At 37.1% G+C, this 21,346-nt stretch overlaps 2 protein-coding genes across 3 annotated transcripts in view; one reads left to right on the top strand and one right to left on the bottom strand.

Annotated features, from left to right (window-relative positions):
* The first annotated feature begins 3,360 nt into the window (after positions 1-3,360).
* LOC104605314 (uncharacterized) lies at positions 3,361-9,264 on the top strand. 2 transcript variants are annotated; one of them, XM_010270036.3, is made up of 14 exons: positions 3,361-3,574; positions 4,529-4,738; positions 5,012-5,214; positions 5,311-5,368; positions 5,771-5,886; positions 5,976-6,156; positions 6,225-6,531; positions 6,632-6,698; positions 6,795-6,879; positions 6,971-7,043; positions 7,123-7,213; positions 7,326-7,655; positions 7,772-8,026; positions 8,778-9,264. In XM_010270036.3, exons 2-14 carry the CDS (start codon positions 4,648-4,650, stop codon positions 9,171-9,173), a joined length of 2,253 nt encoding a protein of 750 aa, XP_010268338.2. In that variant the 5' UTR covers positions 3,361-3,574; positions 4,529-4,647; the 3' UTR covers positions 9,174-9,264. The 2 variants fall into 2 exon arrangements, with proteins under 2 accessions (XP_010268338.2, XP_010268344.2); XM_010270042.3 differs by lacking the exon at positions 3,361-3,574 and adding an exon at positions 4,171-4,309.
* Positions 9,265-9,746: 482 nt separating this feature from the next.
* LOC104605304 (5'-methylthioadenosine/S-adenosylhomocysteine nucleosidase) overlaps positions 9,747-21,346 on the bottom strand; it is a 31,467-nt gene continuing 19,867 nt past the window's right edge. The window contains exons 5-8 of the mRNA XM_010270029.3: positions 19,674-19,748; positions 16,651-16,725; positions 13,017-13,109; positions 9,747-10,334 (exon numbers count right to left, since the gene is read on the bottom strand). Of these exons, the coding sequence (XP_010268331.1) occupies positions 10,137-10,334; positions 13,017-13,109; positions 16,651-16,725; positions 19,674-19,748 (441 nt within the window). The 3' untranslated portion in view covers positions 9,747-10,136. The remainder of the gene's footprint in view (positions 10,335-13,016; positions 13,110-16,650; positions 16,726-19,673; positions 19,749-21,346) is intronic.

Raw genomic sequence — 21,346 nt, 5'->3', positions numbered from 1 at the left:
AAGACCAAAATAAAAAACTGAGATATTTTAGTTAAATAAAAGTTTCACACTCTCATTCACACTTTTAATAGTAATAAGGATATAAATATGGATATAGATGATTTACACTCCTACATGGTTCAATATTCACACTTTTGTCTCATTTACATGAGTAGGTGCAAATTTTGCATATCAAAAGCTGATTCAGAAGTTGCATTACCTTTTTTCATACCTTACTTCTTTCTCATATAATGTGATGGTCACATCATTTTACTTTCCCTTTTACTCACAAAGAACTAAAAGACAGTCATAGACACTTTAGCCTATTTGATGCAGTGCAAATCTGGACCAAATTCAAATTTGCATATATTTGTTTGTAATAGTAATTAGTACCCTACTTGTGCAAATTTTGTAATAATAATTGGCATATATTTGTATAATTTGTATCACCTTCCCTCTCATATAAAGGGGTATTGCATCGTTTTACTTCCTATTTTATTCCTCCCCCCTCACACCAAAAGAAATAAAGAAATATTAAAAACCTGTTTTATCCGTCTTCATTCTCTTTCATATAAAGTATGAGCCATATCAGTTTACTTTCCATCTTACTCCTTGGTAAACAAATAGAATAATACAGTCTAACCTGAAACAAAAACAAAAGTTAACCAGTTGCACTCATGCATATTTACACCAGTGCAAATTTGAAACATTCTATTGGATGGGTGGTTTGAATTGATAAGCTCAGTCCATACTTTGGCCCTACCGGTAGTCACCTCTACTAATAAGTCTAAAATCGACCATGTTTGCAACCAATGATATCCAGTAGTAAAGATGATCACTTCTAAAACCCATAAAAGAAAGTTAAAAAAAATCACTTTTAGAAATACAAGCTCTCTATGGTATGGTAAGTGGGCCTTTATGTACATCTTACTAATGTATAACAAATACACACACTCACACACAAAATAAAAAAGCAATAATGACATTCTTGCTTTTACACAATAGAGTAGATCACTAATTCAACTTAGGAAAATGACTAGCATTCTTCTTGTTTTGTTTTTTATTGAAAATTCATACATTAAAATCATAGTTATTTCACTTAGAAAACACTTCAGACCAAGTGTGTTTGTCTTTGCGCATTTTGATCAACAGTCTCAAATTGTTTTCCCTCACAAGCTTCTTCCGTTCCACATCTCTCTAACAGATTTCTACTTTTCTTTATGACAGTTTAAATGACCTATTGGGCTAACTACTTAAACTTTTTTTCTTCTCTCTATTAATTGAGAGTAAATACCAGCAAACAACTAGTGTATGTTTATGTATGCAACTCTTGAAAGAAAGGAAACGATATCAAACAAATAGTTACATACAACTCTTGGATTTCTTTGCTCTATATGTACAAAGGGACTCATGAACGAGACATGTCCAACTTTGTAATATGGTGTCATTAATGGGTCCTACCCTGTTTGGTGAAGCTTCCAAGAGTTGCATATGCTTGTTTGATACCTTAGAACTATGAACAAAGTGGGACCTGTTTTGTCTTGTGTGCCTTTTGCAAGGGTTTTTTTTTTTTTTAATTCATATCTGCTTCTTTTTTGTGGGTTAATTTAGAACAATTGAAATTTAAATAAAGAATGTAATCCACCTTAGGTGCATTATTATTTAAGCGATTAAATTCTTGAGAATGAACCCGGATCTACTACCCACGAACTCTTCTCACATCTCTGCCCACAGGACATTACAGACGTGTATTAGGAATATCTTCTTTGTCATTCATGAGGAGATATTCCAAATAGTGTCTTGTGGGTAAGGATGTGGGAAGAATATGTTGGTAAGTGGAGGTTGAATATAAAGAGGACCTCATGGGCACAAGCTTTCTCTGAATAGCATTTGTTCTATCTTCTCTTGTTGTAAGTGAAAATTTAGAAGTACCCTTATTTGTTATTTTTGCAACAAAATATGGGTGAGATATGACCATAGGGTCCATAGCTATATGATGGAAAGTTATATAAGCGCTCATGACTAATTAAATAAAATGTATTATTATAATGAGGACAGTTTTATCCTAACAACAACAAGGAGTAGGAATAGAGCTGCCAGCAAAAACATGCTAACACACTCTTTAGCACAACAATCCAGCCGTATATCGGGAATATCTTAATTTAGCAGCAAGCAAGCTCCTTCATGTAGAACTTTTAGAAGGTCAGTACCACTGAAATTGAATAACTTGGTTAGAGCAATGGTTAGATAAGAAGTCAAGCACAGCCAAATGACTAATTAGAGACCTTTGCTTACAAAGCTTTACTCTATAACCAACCAACCATGGTTAAGCTACTAGTAGAATTTCAGCATTAAGTTGAACTTTAGATGACCTAACCTTGTCTGTTGTTTTTGAATTCTTAGATTTCAAGATACCCAGAGTTAATGGTGGGTCCAGATCCTCTATGCATGCGACACATGGCCATTGACGAGAACTGAGCAAAGCTTTCAGCAAAAGGCATTATCTGTGTTTGGGCCCAAACCCAAACCCACCAACCATTGAGAGATGTGTTTGGGCCCAAACCCCAACAGAGGGCCCACTTTTAAGTGGATCGTGGATCAAACATTTTTCCAAATAATTTAATAATACAAGCCATCCAAATTCCAAAATGGAAGTGATTGATTGGAAAAATAAGATAGGAAGAATCGGCCAACTTGACTTTTTGTTGTGCTATACCCTATATGCCGCCGATGAACGATCTTATCTCATCTCATCTCAGTCTCATTCTCACCGGAGAAATGAGAAATCTATTCGGCAGCGGGCAGCGGGGGCAGTGTGTGTGTGGGCACGCCAAAGTACCGAAAGTACCGAAGTCGAAACGCCAAATACCAACACAAATACTGTTTTAAATAAGTCATGTTGTCTGTACCCACATTGAATTATGGAAATGGAATTCATTCAATTCGAGGACGTCTTCGTCTTTTCCTTTGAATAATAGCGTTTCCCGTAATTTCCCGGTATCTACTTGAAAAGGGACAACAACCAAAGAAAGTCACGCTGCACACATGACTCTCTCTCTCTCTGCCACGCCGAGGTGCAGACTGAGAATCGAATCATCATATCCCTCCCCTCTCTCTCTCTCTCTTCTCGTGTCGCAGAGATTTAAGAGGAGCGTATCAGAGCCGTCCAGCGGAGCAAAATTGCATGGGCCGACACGTGGGATCCTTACACGCTGGCAGCTTGGAGAATTAAAAAATATGACTATTCCGACGTGGCCGACACGTGCGTTATGATTGTCGGAGGTTTCGGTGAAGATCCAATGACTCATGTGAAGCGGTTCATTTAAGCCGTCGATCATCGAATGACGCACGGGAAGGCCTTAGAGCTAGAGCCTAAAGGGGTGGGGGTGTAGAGAAATTGTATATCTGTGAAAGGGGAGTTCAGGACTCGGGAGTCAGGAGGAGGAGAAAGAAAGAGAGGCCGTCGTGTAAGGCATTGAAACGCCATTTTGTTTGTGCGAAAGCTTCGGCTTTGCCTTCTTGAGCTTGAAAGACCTGTCTCTGTCTCTGGATGCTAATCATCTCGTTTTTTTTGTTAATGGTCCTCGGTTTAAAGGTTGTTCCATCTTCTTTTCTGTTTTTTCGCTATCTTTCTCTTTTCCTGTTTGCTGATTATGGTTCAGAGAAAGCTTGAATTCAAGTTGGTGGGTTTTGAGCGATGAGTTGAATGAGGTTTGTTTTTGAAATATTTTCTCGATGGACTCGTGTAGAAGATCTGAAGTAAGAAAAAAGATATAAAAGATGGATCTCTTGTTCTCTGCGAAAAACTTGGTATGTTTAAGCGTGGAGATTCAAAGGTTTCGGAGATGTGGCTACTGTTCTTGGACATTTGTGGATTAATGGGTGCTATTTATTCGACGAGATCCGGTCCATTCCTGAAGGATTTCTCACGGGTGTTTCGAGCTTTTTCTAAGCTTTTCCTTTTCCCCACTTCTTTTTTCTCGTGAGATTTTTATCTGTGCCATTTTCGTCCATCTTTATCTTTTGGTGCTTTAGTTCGTGAAGAACCCGATTCTTCTAAACGCAAGGGATGAATTTGCCTTTTTCTTTTCCTGTCATCTTTTGTGACTTTTCGGGTATTCACTTTACGTTTTTTTATTTTTATTTTTTCTAGTTTTTCTCATTAACCGTTAATTTGAGCTTCTGTAGTCTCAGACAAGCTACAGAGGGGGTAAAAGAAGTAGGGAGACAGAGAAGCAGAGATATCTGGCAACGAATCGAGTTTCTTTTCGTTGTAACACCCAGAATCCTCACCTTCCCCCTTTCAGTTTTCTTTCCGGCGGTTTTTCCGGTACAAAACCAAACACATCTCCGCGCGATTGTTTCTTCTTTTATTTACTCTAACCGATAATCTCGCCTTTCAACTCGCTTACATTTCGTTGTTGTTAAGTTCTTCGCGTGCACTCTGTTTCGTGTCTATTCCCCATGGGTACTGATATAGAGAAAGAATCAAAACAGAGATTTTTTTTCGCAACTCTGATTATTCCTTCTCCTTTTTCTCTCATTGAAGGTGCTCGAGAAGAAAGATCGGGAGGTCCCTTTCGGATGTTTATTTATCCATCTTACTGAGTTGGGTTCAATCCATTGGAGCCGTGGAAAGTTTTATCCGTCGATGACAGTGGCCCAGAAATGGACAAAGTTCGAGAGGTGAAGCGTGGAACTAGTCGGTTCTCACCCACGAGGCGACCGAACAAGCAATCTGGACGCAGGCTAGCCTCCGGTAAATGAAGTATTATTACCTAATTCTCCCTCATTTCCGAACGAATTAACCTCTGAGGAAAAGAAAAGACAAACTTTCGCTGTTTGTCTTTATTTGTTTGTTATCAGTTTGTCGTGGGCTCTGTCATAGATAACGGATAATACGTCCACCTCGTTTATTCCTTCCTACTTTTATTACTTGGTTGTATTTTTGTGGATTTCTCTCTCTCTCTCTCTCAATTTTGGGTAAGTTGTGGATTTCTCTTTTATTAATCTTTCACTAGTTTATCTGCAGCTCTGAATAGTGGTGGTGATGATAATGTGGATTTATTGGAGAGACCAAAGAAGGAGAAAGTTTTAAGTGTGGTGGGTAAAGCGAGTTCGAGCAACGAAGACAGCGAAATGGGTGGTGGGTCTGAAGGAGAAGAAGAGCATTGCCGGGCGCCACCGCCGGCGTCGAGTGCTGGTGGCTGTAAGAAACTGAGGCTCCATAGAAAGGTGGGTTTCAGGGCTGTACACGAGCATCAGATGCTGATAGTCGCAGACAAATACGAAACTTATGGTTTCTAATCCTATTCAGTTCATTCTTTTCAGCCATTCGATGATTGCAATGCGGTCGATCCTGCCGCTGTTCCGCGTAAACTACGGTCAGGTGTGCAATTGTGAACTAGAAACGGAATAATAATAATAATAGTTATTATTATAATAATAATTATAATAATAATAATAACCTCAGTTTTTCTTTCTTTTTTTTTTTTTATTTTGCTTAAGCCGATTTTCCTAACACGAATAATATATTTTGCCTAAAAGTGACCTGACATCGCTGAATTTCAGATACGTGCTTTTTAGTCAGATTTTATGAGAATTGTTCGTGCTCTCTTCGTTTTGCTTTTAAAAGAACCTAAAGAGTCGTAAACTGTATTTTTTTGTCTTTTTCACTTTTTTTTAAAGGATTTTGGAGGTGGCAAAGTATCGGAATATCCGGTATACCTTTTTTTTCAATTATTTATTATTTATAAAAATTTATGGATAACTGTATTTGGATTTGCTGCAGCTATGCAGCAGAAGCGAAACCGGGAATCAATATCGCCACCAAAGCCAGATGCAAAGAAGCCACATTCCATGCCCAATGGAATCGAATCGCGTTCAAAGAAATATAAGCAGAACTTGGTTAGTCAATCTTTATTTTCTTCTTCTCCTAGGCAATCTCTTTTTCTTTCTCGCATGTGGGTTCTGAGTGGTTTAAGTCGTTTTTCCAGAAGCAAGTTGGGGATTCAGAGCAATCCCCAAGTCAGGCGGGACCAATTACCAAAGATGAGGAAGAAGTGGTTGAGACTTTATATGCTTTGGCTACATTGATGCCCAACAATAAGCCTATTAAGGGCACCACGCATCAGAAATCTACAGAGTCCGCGGAGTGTTCAATCCCAGTTTCCAAAGGTCTCAATTAACTTCTCTCTCTAGTTTTCTGGTCTACTAAGTTAAGAGTTTTTTAAATGATTCTGCAGCTACAAAAGAGCCCGAGAATGCTCCACGTGCTACCACTGCTGAAGTTACCAATATTTCTTCCAATGGAGGAGGTTCGCCTGGAGACCTTGCAAGAGACAACCCATTACGGCAATCTGCTATTCCAGAAGGGTCCTGTATTCTGGAGGGCCAGAAATTTGATCTAGGATCAGATAGTTCCTTAGTTGCTCAAGCAATTCCGCCAGGCCAGGAACGTACAGACAAGTCTAATCCGGAATATATAGATATCAAGCTTTTGTGCAAAGCGTCTTCCTTGGATGTTCCATCGGAACTACGCTCTGAGGCCAGGTACTTCACTTCTTTGTTAAATCTATGTAGTCGTAGACGGTGGGGCGCTTATACAAGGGGGTTTGTAGTTAATTTTTAATAGTTAATGTTTGATCTGCAGAGTAATGCAATCCAAAGTGGATGTAGCTCAGGCTTGTGGAAGAAAAACAGAGAGCATGTTATGGCCAGTATGCTTCCGTCTCAACATTTAATAAACCACAATTCACATTTTCTTCCAGGGAACACGCTTGGATTCAAAATGGTTGACTTGGGTTATTTCTCAGGCTGCAGCTGTTTCGATGAAACCTGAACAACATCACCCCATCAATGAGAACATGGACAGTGGGAAACGTCTTGCATGTAAAGAAGGTATGGTCCTATCTTGTTATTATGCCAATTTTATAAGTTGGACATCTCAAATTTGCTGATAATCCACAATCTGATGTTCATATCAAAAAAGGAGCTCTATCTTTGTGGCCTGGTTTGTGCACATCAGGGTCGTGTGGTGGGGGAATTCGGAGTCCCTTAGAACGGTCTGTCTCTCTCTCTCTCTGGGTTTCCTTCATCATTCCATTCTTTTTCACCAACATATGCAAAGATGGTTCTTTTCAGGCCCTCATCAACCAAAGCTCCATTTTGGCTGGATGCTGCTACTTGTCTCACCAGACCTGATGTCTCTGTAAATGGTGTTTTAACTGAAAAGGTGAAGAGGATGTTTAGTACACGAATATGCTCACTTTTTTTTTTTTCTCGTTTACAGACTCGCAGCGTTATTTATTTCTCAACACTGATTAAGGCTACATTGTGTTGTAAAGGCTTTGCCAGGTATAGTTGATAGAAGGAAATCGTGGAAGAAATGTGCGGCTCATGTTTATATCAGTCGTCTCATCCGGGCATACCAGAATGCAGAGAAAAGTGTCAAGTTTCCTGTTCTTCCTGATCAATTGAAAGTAAAAGAAGAAACGAGGTCAGGTGGAGTCAGGAATGGTTTAAGTGGAGCTACTACTTCCTCGAGCAACACATACAGTTATGCTGCTGGGAAAAGTCTGAATGAAGCTTTAAATGGCATTCAACCAGACAAGATGCTTCAGCAAGATCAGCAGCAAACTTCTGTAGCAACTGAAATTCTCAGTTCACAGAAGCTGGTAGGATCATATTCATTACCCACTAATGCCTTTCTCATACCTTTTATTCTGATGCTTGTGAATTGTGATTAACCCAACGATTTTTTTTTTTTTTTTGGGGGGGGGGGGTTTGGCAGAATTGTGATTTTCTGTCCTTGTCAGCCGGCTACAGTGGTTTGGAAAGCAACAGCAATAACAACAAAAATAAAGGCAAAAATACTAGTAATAATAATCCAATAGGAAATGGCTTGGAATCCCCCACGCAACTCCGTCCCCCTTACCTCCATTCTCTTGTCCAACCTCCTCTAGTGCCTTTCTCATTTCCCCCGAACCGCTATTCCAACTGCTCTCCATATACGGACCAGCTTACTGCAGCAACAGCGGCGCAGCAGGTTTGTCTCTATAACCTTTGCTTCTTGCATAAATTGTAGAAATTTGGGGTTACCTTGTCGGTTTAGGATTTTTTTTTTCAAGCTAAATGAGTCCCAACTTCTTGTGGGCATACCTGATTGGTGGTTACAGGTGAAAACTATACCTGATTGGTGTTGATGGGCATATGGATGTTTAACAATGTTTTCCGTGTCTTGTTATGAAGCTTACAACTAAAGGTGCTCATGACACGGTTGGTTTTGTTTTTAAAACGAAAACAATGTTTTTAAAAACAAAAACTAATACATTAACAAAATACAGTGGGGGTAAAAACAAAAATCAACCATGTTGGCCACTTTGATACACATGGACCCAACATAAACAGAGTTGGGATCTCCTGCCAACAAATCACGTTCCAGTACTCTATCAACAATGATTCAACACAGCACATTCTCACCGTGTATGAGATGTGCAGTGTTGGATCATGTTGGTAGGGTGTTGAAACGTATTTTATTGGCAGGGGATACAGACTCAAGCGTTTGGGTTTCAAACTTGTTCACTGATTCGATCATCCATTCCGGTCCAATCTTACCACTGTTTGGACCAGCTTTTGCACTGTAATGCACCAATCAGCCAAACCTTCTGATCTCCAAGGGTGCTTCATCGAGGAAAAAAAAAACCAGGAGACGAATTGGCTATTTTTGTGGTGTTCTAACTAACAAATTATTGCTCGACCAATGAGAAGTTGATTTCACATTTGATGTGGGTTCCTAGGTCCAGTTACAGATACCTCAATATCTTGGCAATCCGTTCTATGGGCTGCAATACCCAGGCCATGCTGGGCCGGCAAAGCAGCAGATGTGGGCAGCTCACCTGGCGGGGATACCTGGATGTCATCTCTCAAAATGGCAGAACGGAATATACGATTCCACTTCACAAGTCTCCTCTCACGCCGTTTTGTCTACTTCCTCTCCCCCATTGGAGGTGATTGGCGCCAAGTTCCCTCCCAGTACGCAACAGCAGCTCTTTCCTGTCTCGTCTTCCTTATCCTCCAATATGGTGAGGAGGCAGCAGCACCATCCCCCAGGTGGCTATGATCAGGGTGGTGGTGGATTTCGCACAAACAGTTCATCTCAATTGCAGATACTCTGCAACGCTGAGCAATTGTAACTGGAATGAGATGGGAACTGGGTTATCACATTGACATTGTTTTATTTGTTTCTGCATGGATCAACCATTTGACTTGGGCATTCTTCCATACTACATAGGAGTGGATGGTACTACAAAAACGAGTTCTGGTACGCTGTTTAAGCCTTGGAGTGGAGGATAACGGATCATAACTCAGCAAGCAGCGAGCGATGAACCTTAATATTATAGCCTTGTACCAAAGGGGAGAAAAGAGAAAGAAGGAAATAGAAATGCTGCGCAATTGTAGGATTAAACCAAGACCCAATTAACAGCACAAGGGTTTCCAGGAATCTTGTGTAGATGTAAAGCATACCGTGGCCACCAAAAAAACATTTAAAACATAATTTTTCTATCGGGTGGTTGTCCTGCAGTTTCTCTAATTCCTACTGAATTTTTAGGAATCAACAAATTTTCACTTGGACCATGAATAACAAGAACAGCACTTTGAAATTAAAGAGTTAATACCTTCCGGATTGAAGGATGCCCATAAACGCACGTAGGAGGGCGGGGTGGTGGTGGTTGTGGCTTGAAGTTGCAAATTTCCTTTTTACCGTGTTTATTTTCTTGATTGGTCCTGGAATTCTTTCTTCCATTACGATGCTACCCTGTGAATTAAGGTGCATCTCAAAGCTAGCACTGACAGAATATCATAATTCACACAACTAATAATTTGTTTACCTAATTTCACTCTCGGGGAATATAACACAGAAAGTTCGAATAACCCCCCAAAAAAGAAATTATCATAACAGTGAGTTGACAACTTCGAAGCTAAAATACATAAAAGTAATATGATATGCAAAGCAATAAAGTTGTGGAACCAACCACATATGCTCGTAGCAGAGGGTTGAAACTTTTAATCAGCAGTGCCACTTGTGGAGGAAGCAAAGTATTTAACCTTAGCAGCCAGAAAACTCTCCCAGAATGTACAGGAAAAGATAAAACAACTCAAAGTTCAGAAACGCACTTCCCGCTTATGAAATCCAAAACTCGAGTGACTGCCTGATCAAGGGCAGTAGTCACTGCCACCAAATTCTGTAAGAATTCTTCTGCAGTTGGTTTATCACCATCCACTATATCTGTAACAGCTTTCACAAATATAACCGGTACAGATAAAAGATCTGCCACATAGGCCACAGCTGCTCCCTGAGAGAGAGGAGGGAAGAAGGATTAAGTTTCACCACCCTAATAATACTACCAACAGAGTTGACTAACTAATAAAATGCCACTAACAGATTTGACACTACACGGATGTAGGTGCTATAGCAGAACTGCGGAAATTGACTGTAAAACGATGTGGTTTTATCACATTTTCTAATGCAAGGTTGAGGGGTTGTATATGAGCTCATGGCCGCAATGAAATGATTTTGCATTCAAATAGGGAGGTTGTAGAATAGGCACCACCATAACATGATGTAATAACATTATAAATTCTTACGGAGTATGGGGTTCTGTTTGGATACCATTAACCGCAGCTAAAGTATGTCTAGTTACCCAAATAAAAAACTCTAGTTCCATCAGACTTCATGATACTGGAATACGTTTCTAAACCAAGTAACTAGTTGCTAGTTTGCTACATTAGCTGGCTAACCACAAAGTAAAATTGACATCATGACTCTACCCTGATAAATGGGAAAAGTCTTTTTAACATTTCAATCTTTTATTTTCCTGCAAGTAGATAGAATATAGTCAAGCTTGTTATAGAAGAGAATATTTTAGTGATTAGCATTGTAAATAAGGAGGTCTAATTTCCAAGATGTCACAACTCACAAGCTTGACAAAGAAAGCTTCTGTAAACTAATTAAATAGTTGCAAAGATCAAGAGAGGTGATTCGAAAAAGAAATCTAAGATTGAAATAGAGAAAAGTTGCAGCAAATAGAAATAATAACTGAAGTAGAAAAAACGGAGACAAATGTAGAGAAAAGAAGAAGAAACCAAGAGAGAACACATTAGGGTTTCACCCAAAACTCCTTTTTCCTTCCTGAACTCCTTTTAGAAAATAGAAGCTTTTGAGACAATAATTACTTGAAGTCCATGACAACCTTGTGGACATCAGAAGACAGCTCATTGACACTGCATTTGGTTATGTAGTGGAAGAAAGGAAAATAAAATGTAAAACAGTAAAATGAAGTTATTTTCCTTAATTTTTCTGACAATGGAAACCAAAGGAGAAGAGGAAATTTCTTTTGACCACTTTTATTTTCTCTCCAAAAAAATGAAAGCAATAGAAAAACAATGGAGTGAAATGAAGCAAAACTGGCCCCACTCTCCTATAAAGAGAAAATATTTCTTTTCTTTCTTTTCTCATGTTTTCTTCACAATCAACCAGTTTAAAGTAGAGCAAAATCCCAACTAAAATATGTCGGGCAGAAATTATAATTATGCATTTATGCCCCTAAACCCAGTTTTATGAGAAATTGGATCTCTCTCATATGAATGAAAGATTCTATGTGGTGATTGCATAATGCCTCATGATTTCCCTTGTCCTAGACAGTAGGCACCAGAACAGTCTGTACCCACATGTAAGAAAGCTCAAGTCTTGCAGGAACTGTCTCTACTTTTTAGGGGTGCTCATTTGATCTGTTTGATTCGGTTCAGTTCGAAAGTTAGGCCATCTTCATGAATCAAACTGAATTAGGTTTAAAACCAAACCGAATTCAAATCAGTTCACTTCAGTTTTAAAGTGGTTAGAACATTTATAATTAAAAAATATATTTGGATTAATTTGCATTTTGGTTGAACTGGGTTGTTCTCAAACTGAACCAAACTGAAACCTGAATAAACTGAACCAAACTGGCTTATTCCATCTGGTTTGGTTTGGTTTTCTGTTCGATAACCAAATTTGAACACCCCTACTTCTTTTTCTTCTTCTTCCTCGCCAAAATTGACACTATTTTGGGCAACAGTGGCATTGCCCAGATGTCCAAGAGTATGAAAGAGCAAAAACTTCCATGTTCCAATTAGCCAACTGGACATGCCCACACTTGACAAACTCACTTTGGAGGAAATGATTTATCATGATTAACATATCAAGAAAACATCGATGATAAAGAACTTCCATCTTCCAAAAAGACTAGTATTTGATTTCTGAGGATGCAACTTGGGTCAGGTAGAGTTCAGCGTTTGTTAACTTCTGAATGGGCCTAAGCCCAACGAAATTGTCAAATCAGTCAACCTCATTTGCATCCCTATTGATTGTCTCTCAAAAATAGGTATCCAATGAATGGTAGAAGTCAAAAGGAGGATGACTGTAGAAGAGCAATGTCCAACAACTGCTCAAAGGTCATCAAGGCTATTGAGGGTTCCAAAAGGATGAGATCCATAATATATATAAGGAAAAATGAGAGAAGTAACTCAACAAAAACAAATTAAGAGGCGTAATGGGGACTTGCATCTTCCATGCAAAATCTATCCTGTAGTGCAAATCTTTTCAGAAGATGGACAAGGAACTTTTTAGGGAAAAGAACATCTTGTTCAGATGGTTAAAACATCAACAACATCAACCAATAGTCTAGCATATTGGCTTTCAAAACAGGAAGAAAATCAGGTGTAGTTCTGGTGGGGGGCTTCCCTTCAAGGGTAGACTGAGTGGACTTGGATGCATATACAGTGGGTGAGCTTGTAGCTCAACATGGAAAGTGTTCTTATATCTGTTATATTTAGATTATTTTAATACAAATAAAATTAAAAATTAGAAAAGGAATTATCATCTTCATAAACAAAGAGAAGATAGTTGCTGCTTTTTTTTTTTGATAATTAAGATAGTTGCTGCTTTTGTCACATCTTAATTTTTATAGAAAAAAAGGATCACATGATAACAAGATTACCTCCATATCTTTAACTGCAGCATCATTTGCAATAATTGATGCTTCATCCTGTGGGGACATGTCCAGAGAGTCCCCAGTAGACAACTTGCCAATCTGTAACATTCAAATAGATCACAGTAAGAGCTCATATAAATTATTAAGAGAAAATTTAATTTTCATGAAAAATGGGCCAAGATGAGGAAAACTGATTTAGAGGAGTGATTTGGCACATCTTAAAAGAAACCCATGTTTCTACTTTCTAGAGTTCAAATTGCTATACGGGGCTTATCTTTTAAAACATCTATCTTTTTAAGTAATAATCAAAGGCATGCTCCTTTATCAAAATTGTCTGACTGGTCTGGTTTCAGTCCCACAAGCAATTAAGAATGAGGACCCTCAACTGGATTGCTTGAAGCATGCTGCATGCCACTATTTAGATTGAGTTGACTTGAGGCAGTGTTATGTGGAGCCCATTAACTGGATGAGGTATCTGTCCTTGGACATACAAATGATTCTAAGTTTCTAACACTCCATGGATTCCGGAGCCCCTTGCTTAGTTAACATAAACTAATGGCTAATGTACTCAGTGAATGATGTTTGTCCTGTAAAACATTATCAAGTAAAAAAAGGGTCTGGGGAGGGACAGATGTATGCAGCCTTACTGCACACACAGAGAGGCTGTTTCCAAAAACATTATCAAGTACCAAAGATAAAAAGATACGGCTCCATCTGCCAGTTTATTTATAGTATTATGTAAATAATTTGTTTTACTTCTACTTTTAATGTTTAATTATTCCATTTAGATCAACTTTAAAGTTTTGTAGGTTATGAAACAAGCTAATTCATAAAATGGGAAACAAATTAAAAATACCCATATTTGCCATACAATAATCATCTCTTAGGCAATGCCTAGCCAACAAGATGTTCCCCTGTTACCCAACCTTAATTTGCACCTTAACAACCAACCATTCCTAGTTGCAAAAAATAGCTTAATACTAAAAATGTCTTTGTTCAGGGTTGTTCAACCCTTCTTATCTACATCATATACATGCACAATTTAATGAATACTCTTTGATTGCTAGCAGAAAGTAAAGAGAAAAAAAGAAATAACAGAAATGAATACTCTTTAAATAGGCAAATTCACTGCCCTAAAGTAGCATATAAGAACATAAAATGAGAACTTTACTAACAAAAGGAATAACATAAAATAAAGATGGGGCATAAAAAAGAACCGGTATAGAATCAACTAAACATGTATCTCTCATACATATTGAATTGTTTCGCATAGGAAAAGGCAATTGAAAGCTAAGTTACATAATGCCTGCAGAATTAATCACAAAATATGAAAACCCTAGCCTTCATTGAAGTCATCCTCACTCTAGGTTCATACTGTTAACATTCATATGTTCTGCTTGATACCAAATATATTGGCCGTGCCATACCAGTCTTTTTTTTTTTTATTTTTTTTGATAAGTAACTTGACTAACTTCCATCAAGTCCTAATTTCCCCTTCTACTTTAATCAGGACTGAAATAGAAAGGATTCTGTGCAAATAGACAGTCCACATGAAGACAACCCCACAGGGAATGTAAGGAATCCAATTCATTTCCAAGGAAAAGAAACATCCACACCACTAAAAAAAGGGCGGCCCAGTGCATAAGGCTCCTGCCAATGCAGGGTCTGGGGAGGGACAGATGTATGCAGCCTTACCCTGCACATACAGAGAGGCTGTTTCCAAGATTTGAACCTTGGTCATCCAGATCGCAATGGAGCAACCCAACTGTTGCACCAAGGCCCACTCTAAAACATCCATACCATTAATCAAAGAAAAATATCATGACTAAATTGAGAGAAGTCCAGGACAATCTTGGTCTGTTGAAGTCTAACCCATGGTTAGCTACTGTTAGTTGATCTTTTGATTTACGAACTAGTTTATTATGAACTAATTCATATTCAAACTTGTTCTTTGTGAATTAATTTGCAAGTTGGTTCACACAGGTTCAAACTGTACCATGATTTATGGTTTCAAATTAAGCTTGAAAGGTCCACCATAAGTATGCAAATAATCTGAATGGGATATTGATTAATTATATCCACCATCTCCTGTTATCTCTATGCAGTGCAAAGTTTCATCAGCATCATTTAAGCCTTGTCCCAACTATATGGAGTCAGCTACATGAATCCTGTTTCACGATTTCGCTCTGCCACTAGCCCTCTTTAAGCCTTGTCCCAAAGTTTCATCATCATCATTGAAGCCTTGTCCCAACTTTTGGTGCTGCAGTACAATGTTTGAGGACTCCAAATATAAATGAAATCACTTGGATAAGGCTAATGAGTCCAAGTGAAAGTAAAATAACTACGGTGTTTTTAGTTATATAACTTTACAAATAGCTAAATAGTAATGATATTTATTTTTTTTATAAATTATCTTTAACAATATATCAATGTTTTTAAAATCATAATTTATTGTAAATCAAAGAAGATATAGAATCAAACTGAATAAAAAAATATAACATTATTTCCTTTTCTGTAAATTTGTTAACAAACTTATTGATTAAAAAGTTGTTAATAAACTAAAAAATTAAAAATACATTTACTAAAAACATATAGAAAAGTGATTTAACTCCATTTTAATCCATGTCTACCATATGCATACTTAATAGTTAATATGATACAATAGTTTATTACTTATGCAATATTAGTGTACGATGATACTATCAAGTTTGACATGAAAGTTGATTAACCCACACCACATACAATAGCTCTTTAACCCACCACATGTGATGGATAATAAACATGCTAAAGTTTCTAAATAGATCACAAATAATCTAAACAATCATATTCTAGTAAAGGTTTTGAAACAAGACCCCCTTGAAAAATAAAGCTTAAGTAAAGAAATGACAAAAGTAGAGAACTAAGTCTCAATTCAATTGACCCAAATTGCATGAATCATATAAACCATAATATTCACAAATCAAATCATAGGATTCAAACAGTAATTGTAAGGTTTTTGCAGAAAAGTATTCAGGCATAAAATTTGAATCGAAAACCTTGGGATTCACAATTCAAATTGTGAATCATATAGTTCAATCATAAAAATGAGAAACAATAAGCATATCCTATGTTTCAAGTATTGGTATTCACAAAAGTGAAACAATAAACACACTAAATCACACCTAGATCCTAGCCACAACCATACCCATAAACAACTCCAACAAAAACAACAGTTCTTATTTACTCTTGTTTGTAGTTCTAATAAAATTAGGGCATACTAATACAGCTTTTATTTTTAGCAAAGTCTTAACAATAACTTGACCAAGTGGATGCCCCAGGGAGCATATCCTATGGTTAATTGTGCAGAAGTTTAGGTCCGATTAGAGTGAAGTAAAATTGTTTACATTAAAATGTAAATGTGGCCAAAACATTCAGAAAGGATGCAAAGTCACAGAAATTACTATAATGTATTCCTACTACTTTTCTTCAAAGTAACAAATGACAAGAGATTATTGATGAATTGAGGGATCATACAGAAATTAAGAAAAGAAAGATAATAAAACAAAACAGGCATGAAAATATTAAAATAGAGATGAGCTGAAAGATTTCAAGAATAAGATAGAATATCTATCCTGAGGACATCGTGGGCATTGTATAATACCTTCAAGTTAAGTTCCTTCAAAAGATTTGGAGTTGAGAAGGTCTTCCGTGCACCAATTCCATATTGATCAAAAACCTGCAGAAAGAAAAGCAGATAAACAAAGAGTGAGCAGAAAAGCAAACAAAGTTTAGGCATTTCAAAATTACCAAAAGATATTATCTCCTTTCTATGAAATCACAAGGTAATAATTCTGTACTAGAGTCCACATTGATATAAAAAGAAATCATGTATAATAGGCGTTGCAGAGTTGCTTAAACAGAAAAGAGAAAAAAAAACCAAGCATATGGTAATGGAATTGGTGCATTGTATCACTCCACTTGACTCAAACAGTAGTAAAAGGGAAGACACTCCTAATGCCTCATTTTTCATGCTCAAGTTCTTCAAATGCCAAATATAAATATACCCACCACCAAATAATGGAAATAATCAACTAGATCCATATATGCCCTGGAAATGTGCCCAATGTGGGCCATGAAATTGAAATTCAGCAAGAGATGACTAATTATTGAGGGGCACCAAATTTGAATATGCACAAAATTCATACTAATGGTGTTGCAGAGTTGCTTAAAGAAGCACACTATAAACATGTCTAAGGGACAAACCATCTATATCCTAGTATCAGGGGCCACGTCTTCAATCTCTCAATCATTCAAAATTCATGATAATCTAGAATATCATATTATTCCTCAACTATTTGCTATATTGCAATCAAAAGTAACTCCTCATTCTGGAGTCCCAATTCCATTTTCATTCCCTGAGTACTGCTGATCCAAATTGTTTAGGTAGGATTTGCACCTCCAAGGAGAGTAGGATGGGAAAACGCTAAGACCTTACAAGTTGATGAATAAAACCTTAACAAATGGTTGTAGTGATATGAAAATGAACTGAATATATTAAATGTTGTGTAATTTCTGTCAAAGTTGATCATTTTAGTCAACATGAATACATTTCTTTTTAGGAATACAATATGTCGAACCAAAATGTAGAGAGAGGAACCCTCAATCATATAAGCATGATATATTATTACATAAACTTGATATATATAAATATGAATATATATTATTTGTGCAATATTAATATTAATATTGCATTAAAAGGAAATATAAGAAATAGATTAATGAAGGTGTATTATATATTCACCTTCCTCTTTGTAATTCTAATTGTGATAATTAATGAACTGTGTTATTGATAAAAAAAGATGTACTACATCTATTGGAACATTAGAGAGGCCATTAGGTGGTGTAATGGTAAAATATAGGGTTGGCAGGCGTGAGAATGTGGATTCAAGTTTGAGGATCGCCAGTTTTTGTGAAAAAATGCCAAAGGTTAGGACACCACACTCGGTCTACTCCCAAACCACAGATAGCTGGACAAACGTTGGGTAATGGCCTTTTTATATCCATTGGAACATCATCTACCATTATTGTTATATTATTTTTTACTTCTTAATTCAATAATATGGACTAACATAATTGTTGCCAAAATATGTACATGGGTTTTATATAAAATTACAAGTTTGACTTTCAAAGCCTATAGGAAACTCCAATAGTGATTTGATATGCAATGGCAAAACAGGGGTAGACACAAACTTGTTTTGGGGTGTACTGAGTACCATATGATGAAAAAAGAGAAAAATGGAAAGACACTTATAGAGGGTAGGTTGGTTATGATCAGACCAAACTTGGGGTGCATAGCATGTACACAGGGATGCTCAACAAAAACTGAAACCAAACCAAACTGACCAATATACATTTATATATATGCATTTTATTGAATATATATTATACTTATATTTTTACTTATAAAATATGGTATAAATATAAAAAACCGGAAAACCAAAGAACCAAACTGGTAAAAAACTGAACCGATCAACTGGTTAACTGAACCGTGAGCACCCTTACTTGTACATATTATATTCTTTCAGCTAATTAATAAAACTCTTTGATCTGTTACTGATCAGAAAAAGAGGGAAAAGAAAGAAGGAAAGAAAGAGGAGTGTTAAAATTCCATAGCTCCTATAAATCTAATACACTTCAAGCAGTTTTGTCAACATGGTGAGGCAGCACCTAGTCATTTTCAGCCTACCTAAGTGAAAATCTGATCAACCATAATGACTGAAATTATGCAATAAAAGATATAGGACATTTAATACATAATCTCCATTTTGAAAACATAAAAGGAAAGGTTTAATAGGCACATATAAGAAGCAATGGTACTTCTCTTTCAGAGAGAGAATATATATGCAATCTTGACTACCTGATGTAATCCCCCTGTTAAAGGCAATTCTGTACCAGCACACTGATTCAAAGAAAATCTAAAGGAACTGCTATTGCCATTTCTCTTTCATTTTAGGTCTTGTATCTATTTTATATGTCCTCATCAAACCACGTTCAATAAGAGATGCTATAAAGCAATGGGTATGCATAACAATAGAAAGGAATTATATACTATTTTAAAAGGTAGAGATAAATAAAATAGATACAGGATTGTCCTAGGCAACTGGCTGAGTACATCACGGATGTTGACCTACTAGTTACTGATGCAGTCAATAGGCCCTTATCTGAGTAGTTGTTAACGAGTCAACACATTGATCACTCTGACTTTACTATAACAGTGGCACTATTTTTCAACTTCCAACTAAAACTGGTTATTCAATGTTTGCATAGCCTTGTAGACTCAACTTTTGAACTAACAAATAACTAAAAGCATCTCAACCACTGTCATCCTGTAACCTTAATCCACTATTCCCCGAGATGACAAGGCAAACAATAATTCAAAGATAAATAAATAAAACAGGTGAAGTGAAAAATGTAAACAGATGTGCACGCCCTATTGCAAAATTAGAATTATTATTTCAAAGCTTTTCCAATGCACAACCCACTTTGACATAAAATGGCAGAAAAAATATTTAGGGGTATTTTGATAATTGTAAGTGGCTCAAGGACAATCATTCTTGGCAAAACAAATAAAAGAAAAAAGAAAAATACAGGGGATTAAAGATATATTAAGACATGAGTACTTACAGGTATAGGTATCCTTCTATCATGAAAAGCAACATCAGAAGCCAAGTATACATCCCCAATGCATGTCTCTTTTGCCTGAAAATATACAAGATCAACATTTTGATTTACATGATGTTTTTGCAACTTTCAATGTCATGTCACAAGGAAAACCATCATTGGACATTAAAACATGGAAAAGACCGGTATAAATTAATTCTACATTAAGCAGAAATATTATTTGAACAAACTAAAAATGGCGTATAGAAACAAATAATCCATTCTCCTTTCCATTGCTGATCAAGAAAAAGGGATAATACAATTTAACTTTTTCTATTTTTGATCAATAACTCTGAAAATTTTCATTAATTAAGATGCTTTAATATACAACAAGTTACAAAGAAATCAGCATAGAAGCTGACCCAAGACAGAATTACAAATGTGCCCAAAACATATCTGTTCTTTGAACCCCTTGTTTTGCTAAGCTATCAGCCAAGCTGTTGGTCGATCTCCTAACCCAACCCACCTGAATAGACATATTTCTCGACATCCATTTGAACCTTCTGAAATCATTCTTCAGTTGCCAGGTCACTCCTTCCCCTTTTTGCAACCATTTTGTCACAGTTTTTGAGTCTCCCTCGATGATCAGTCTATTAATCCCCAGCTCTTTGGCCTTCTCAACCCCATATACTGCAGCTAGAAACTCTGCCCTAGCTACATCACCCTCCTCCATAGGACCGGAGAACAAAGCAATAATGGAGCCATTTTCATTTCTAATAGCCCCCCCAATACTTGAAGGGCCTGGGTTACCCACACAACCCCCATCGAAATTCAGCTTCATCCAACCCTCTGTTGGAGGGGGCCAGGTTTCACAAACCTGTCGCCTCATAGTCGATGAAGCAGCAAACCCTGAAGAAGTCTTCAACTTTAAAATCTGAGAACTGCTTTAAACTTTTTACTCAATGTGCCACCCTCAATGTTATTGTTTCCACAAGAGCTTCCTTGCATTTTTCCTTACTTTCAAATATTCTATCATTTCTTTCCTCCCAAATGGTCCAAAGTATTGCTGCTCTAGTGCACCTCCAAAGAATCCTTCCCCTCCTTGTCTTACCACTGCAACCATTAGGGTTGAATAAACCTTCCAACCAATCAGGAGAAGACTACCTGCACCCAAAAAGGGAAGTAAACCAATTCCAAATAAAGCTGACAAAGGGGCATGATAATAAAAGGTGGATAGCAGTCTCACCATTCAACTTACACAGGACACACCAGTTAGGGGACAAGCACCCATTTGGCCTTCTCCTTTGAAGTACATCAAAGGTATTAATACAACCATGAAAGACTTCCCAACAAAAAGCACTGGTTTTAGGGGGAATAGGATGGCACCAAATTTCTTTGACTGGAAATTGAAGAGAAGACTGTGTGGCAACCATCGAATGAGCAAAGGATTTACAAGAAAAAGATCCATCAGAATTAGGACCCCAAATTCTAGAATCTGACCCACCTTCCCCCAAGAAAACTGAATTCAGCAAACCTAGCAACTCATAGACTGCAAGCAGTTCGGACTCTTTAAGATTCCTAATTTCCTATTAAAACCAAGGTTCCAATTCAATCCTGGAAAGTGAGAATGATGGTTTAGCAAATCAGAAATAGGCTTTCCCTTGAACCTAGACAAATCACAAAGAGAAGGAAATTTC

The sequence above is a fragment of the Nelumbo nucifera genome, chromosome 5 (genome assembly GCF_055504915.1).
Source record: "Nelumbo nucifera cultivar China Antique chromosome 5, China Antique-T2T, whole genome shotgun sequence".
NCBI lineage: Eukaryota > Viridiplantae > Streptophyta > Magnoliopsida > Proteales > Nelumbonaceae > Nelumbo > Nelumbo nucifera.
Note: the sequence above shows the minus strand (reverse complement) of the source record. Positions and strands in the feature narration are given on the sequence as shown.

Coding starts and splice junctions, on each gene's coding strand:
- LOC104605314 (XM_010270036.3), top strand. CDS start 4,648: ATGGACAAAGTTCGAGAGGTGAAGCGTGGAACTAGTCGGTTCTCACCC. Junction 5,369..5,770: donor TCCGCGTAAACTACGGTCAG/GTGTGCAATTGT, acceptor GATTTGCTGCAG/CTATGCAGCAGAAGCGAAAC. Junction 5,887..5,975: donor AGAAATATAAGCAGAACTTG/GTTAGTCAATCT, acceptor TCGTTTTTCCAG/AAGCAAGTTGGGGATTCAGA.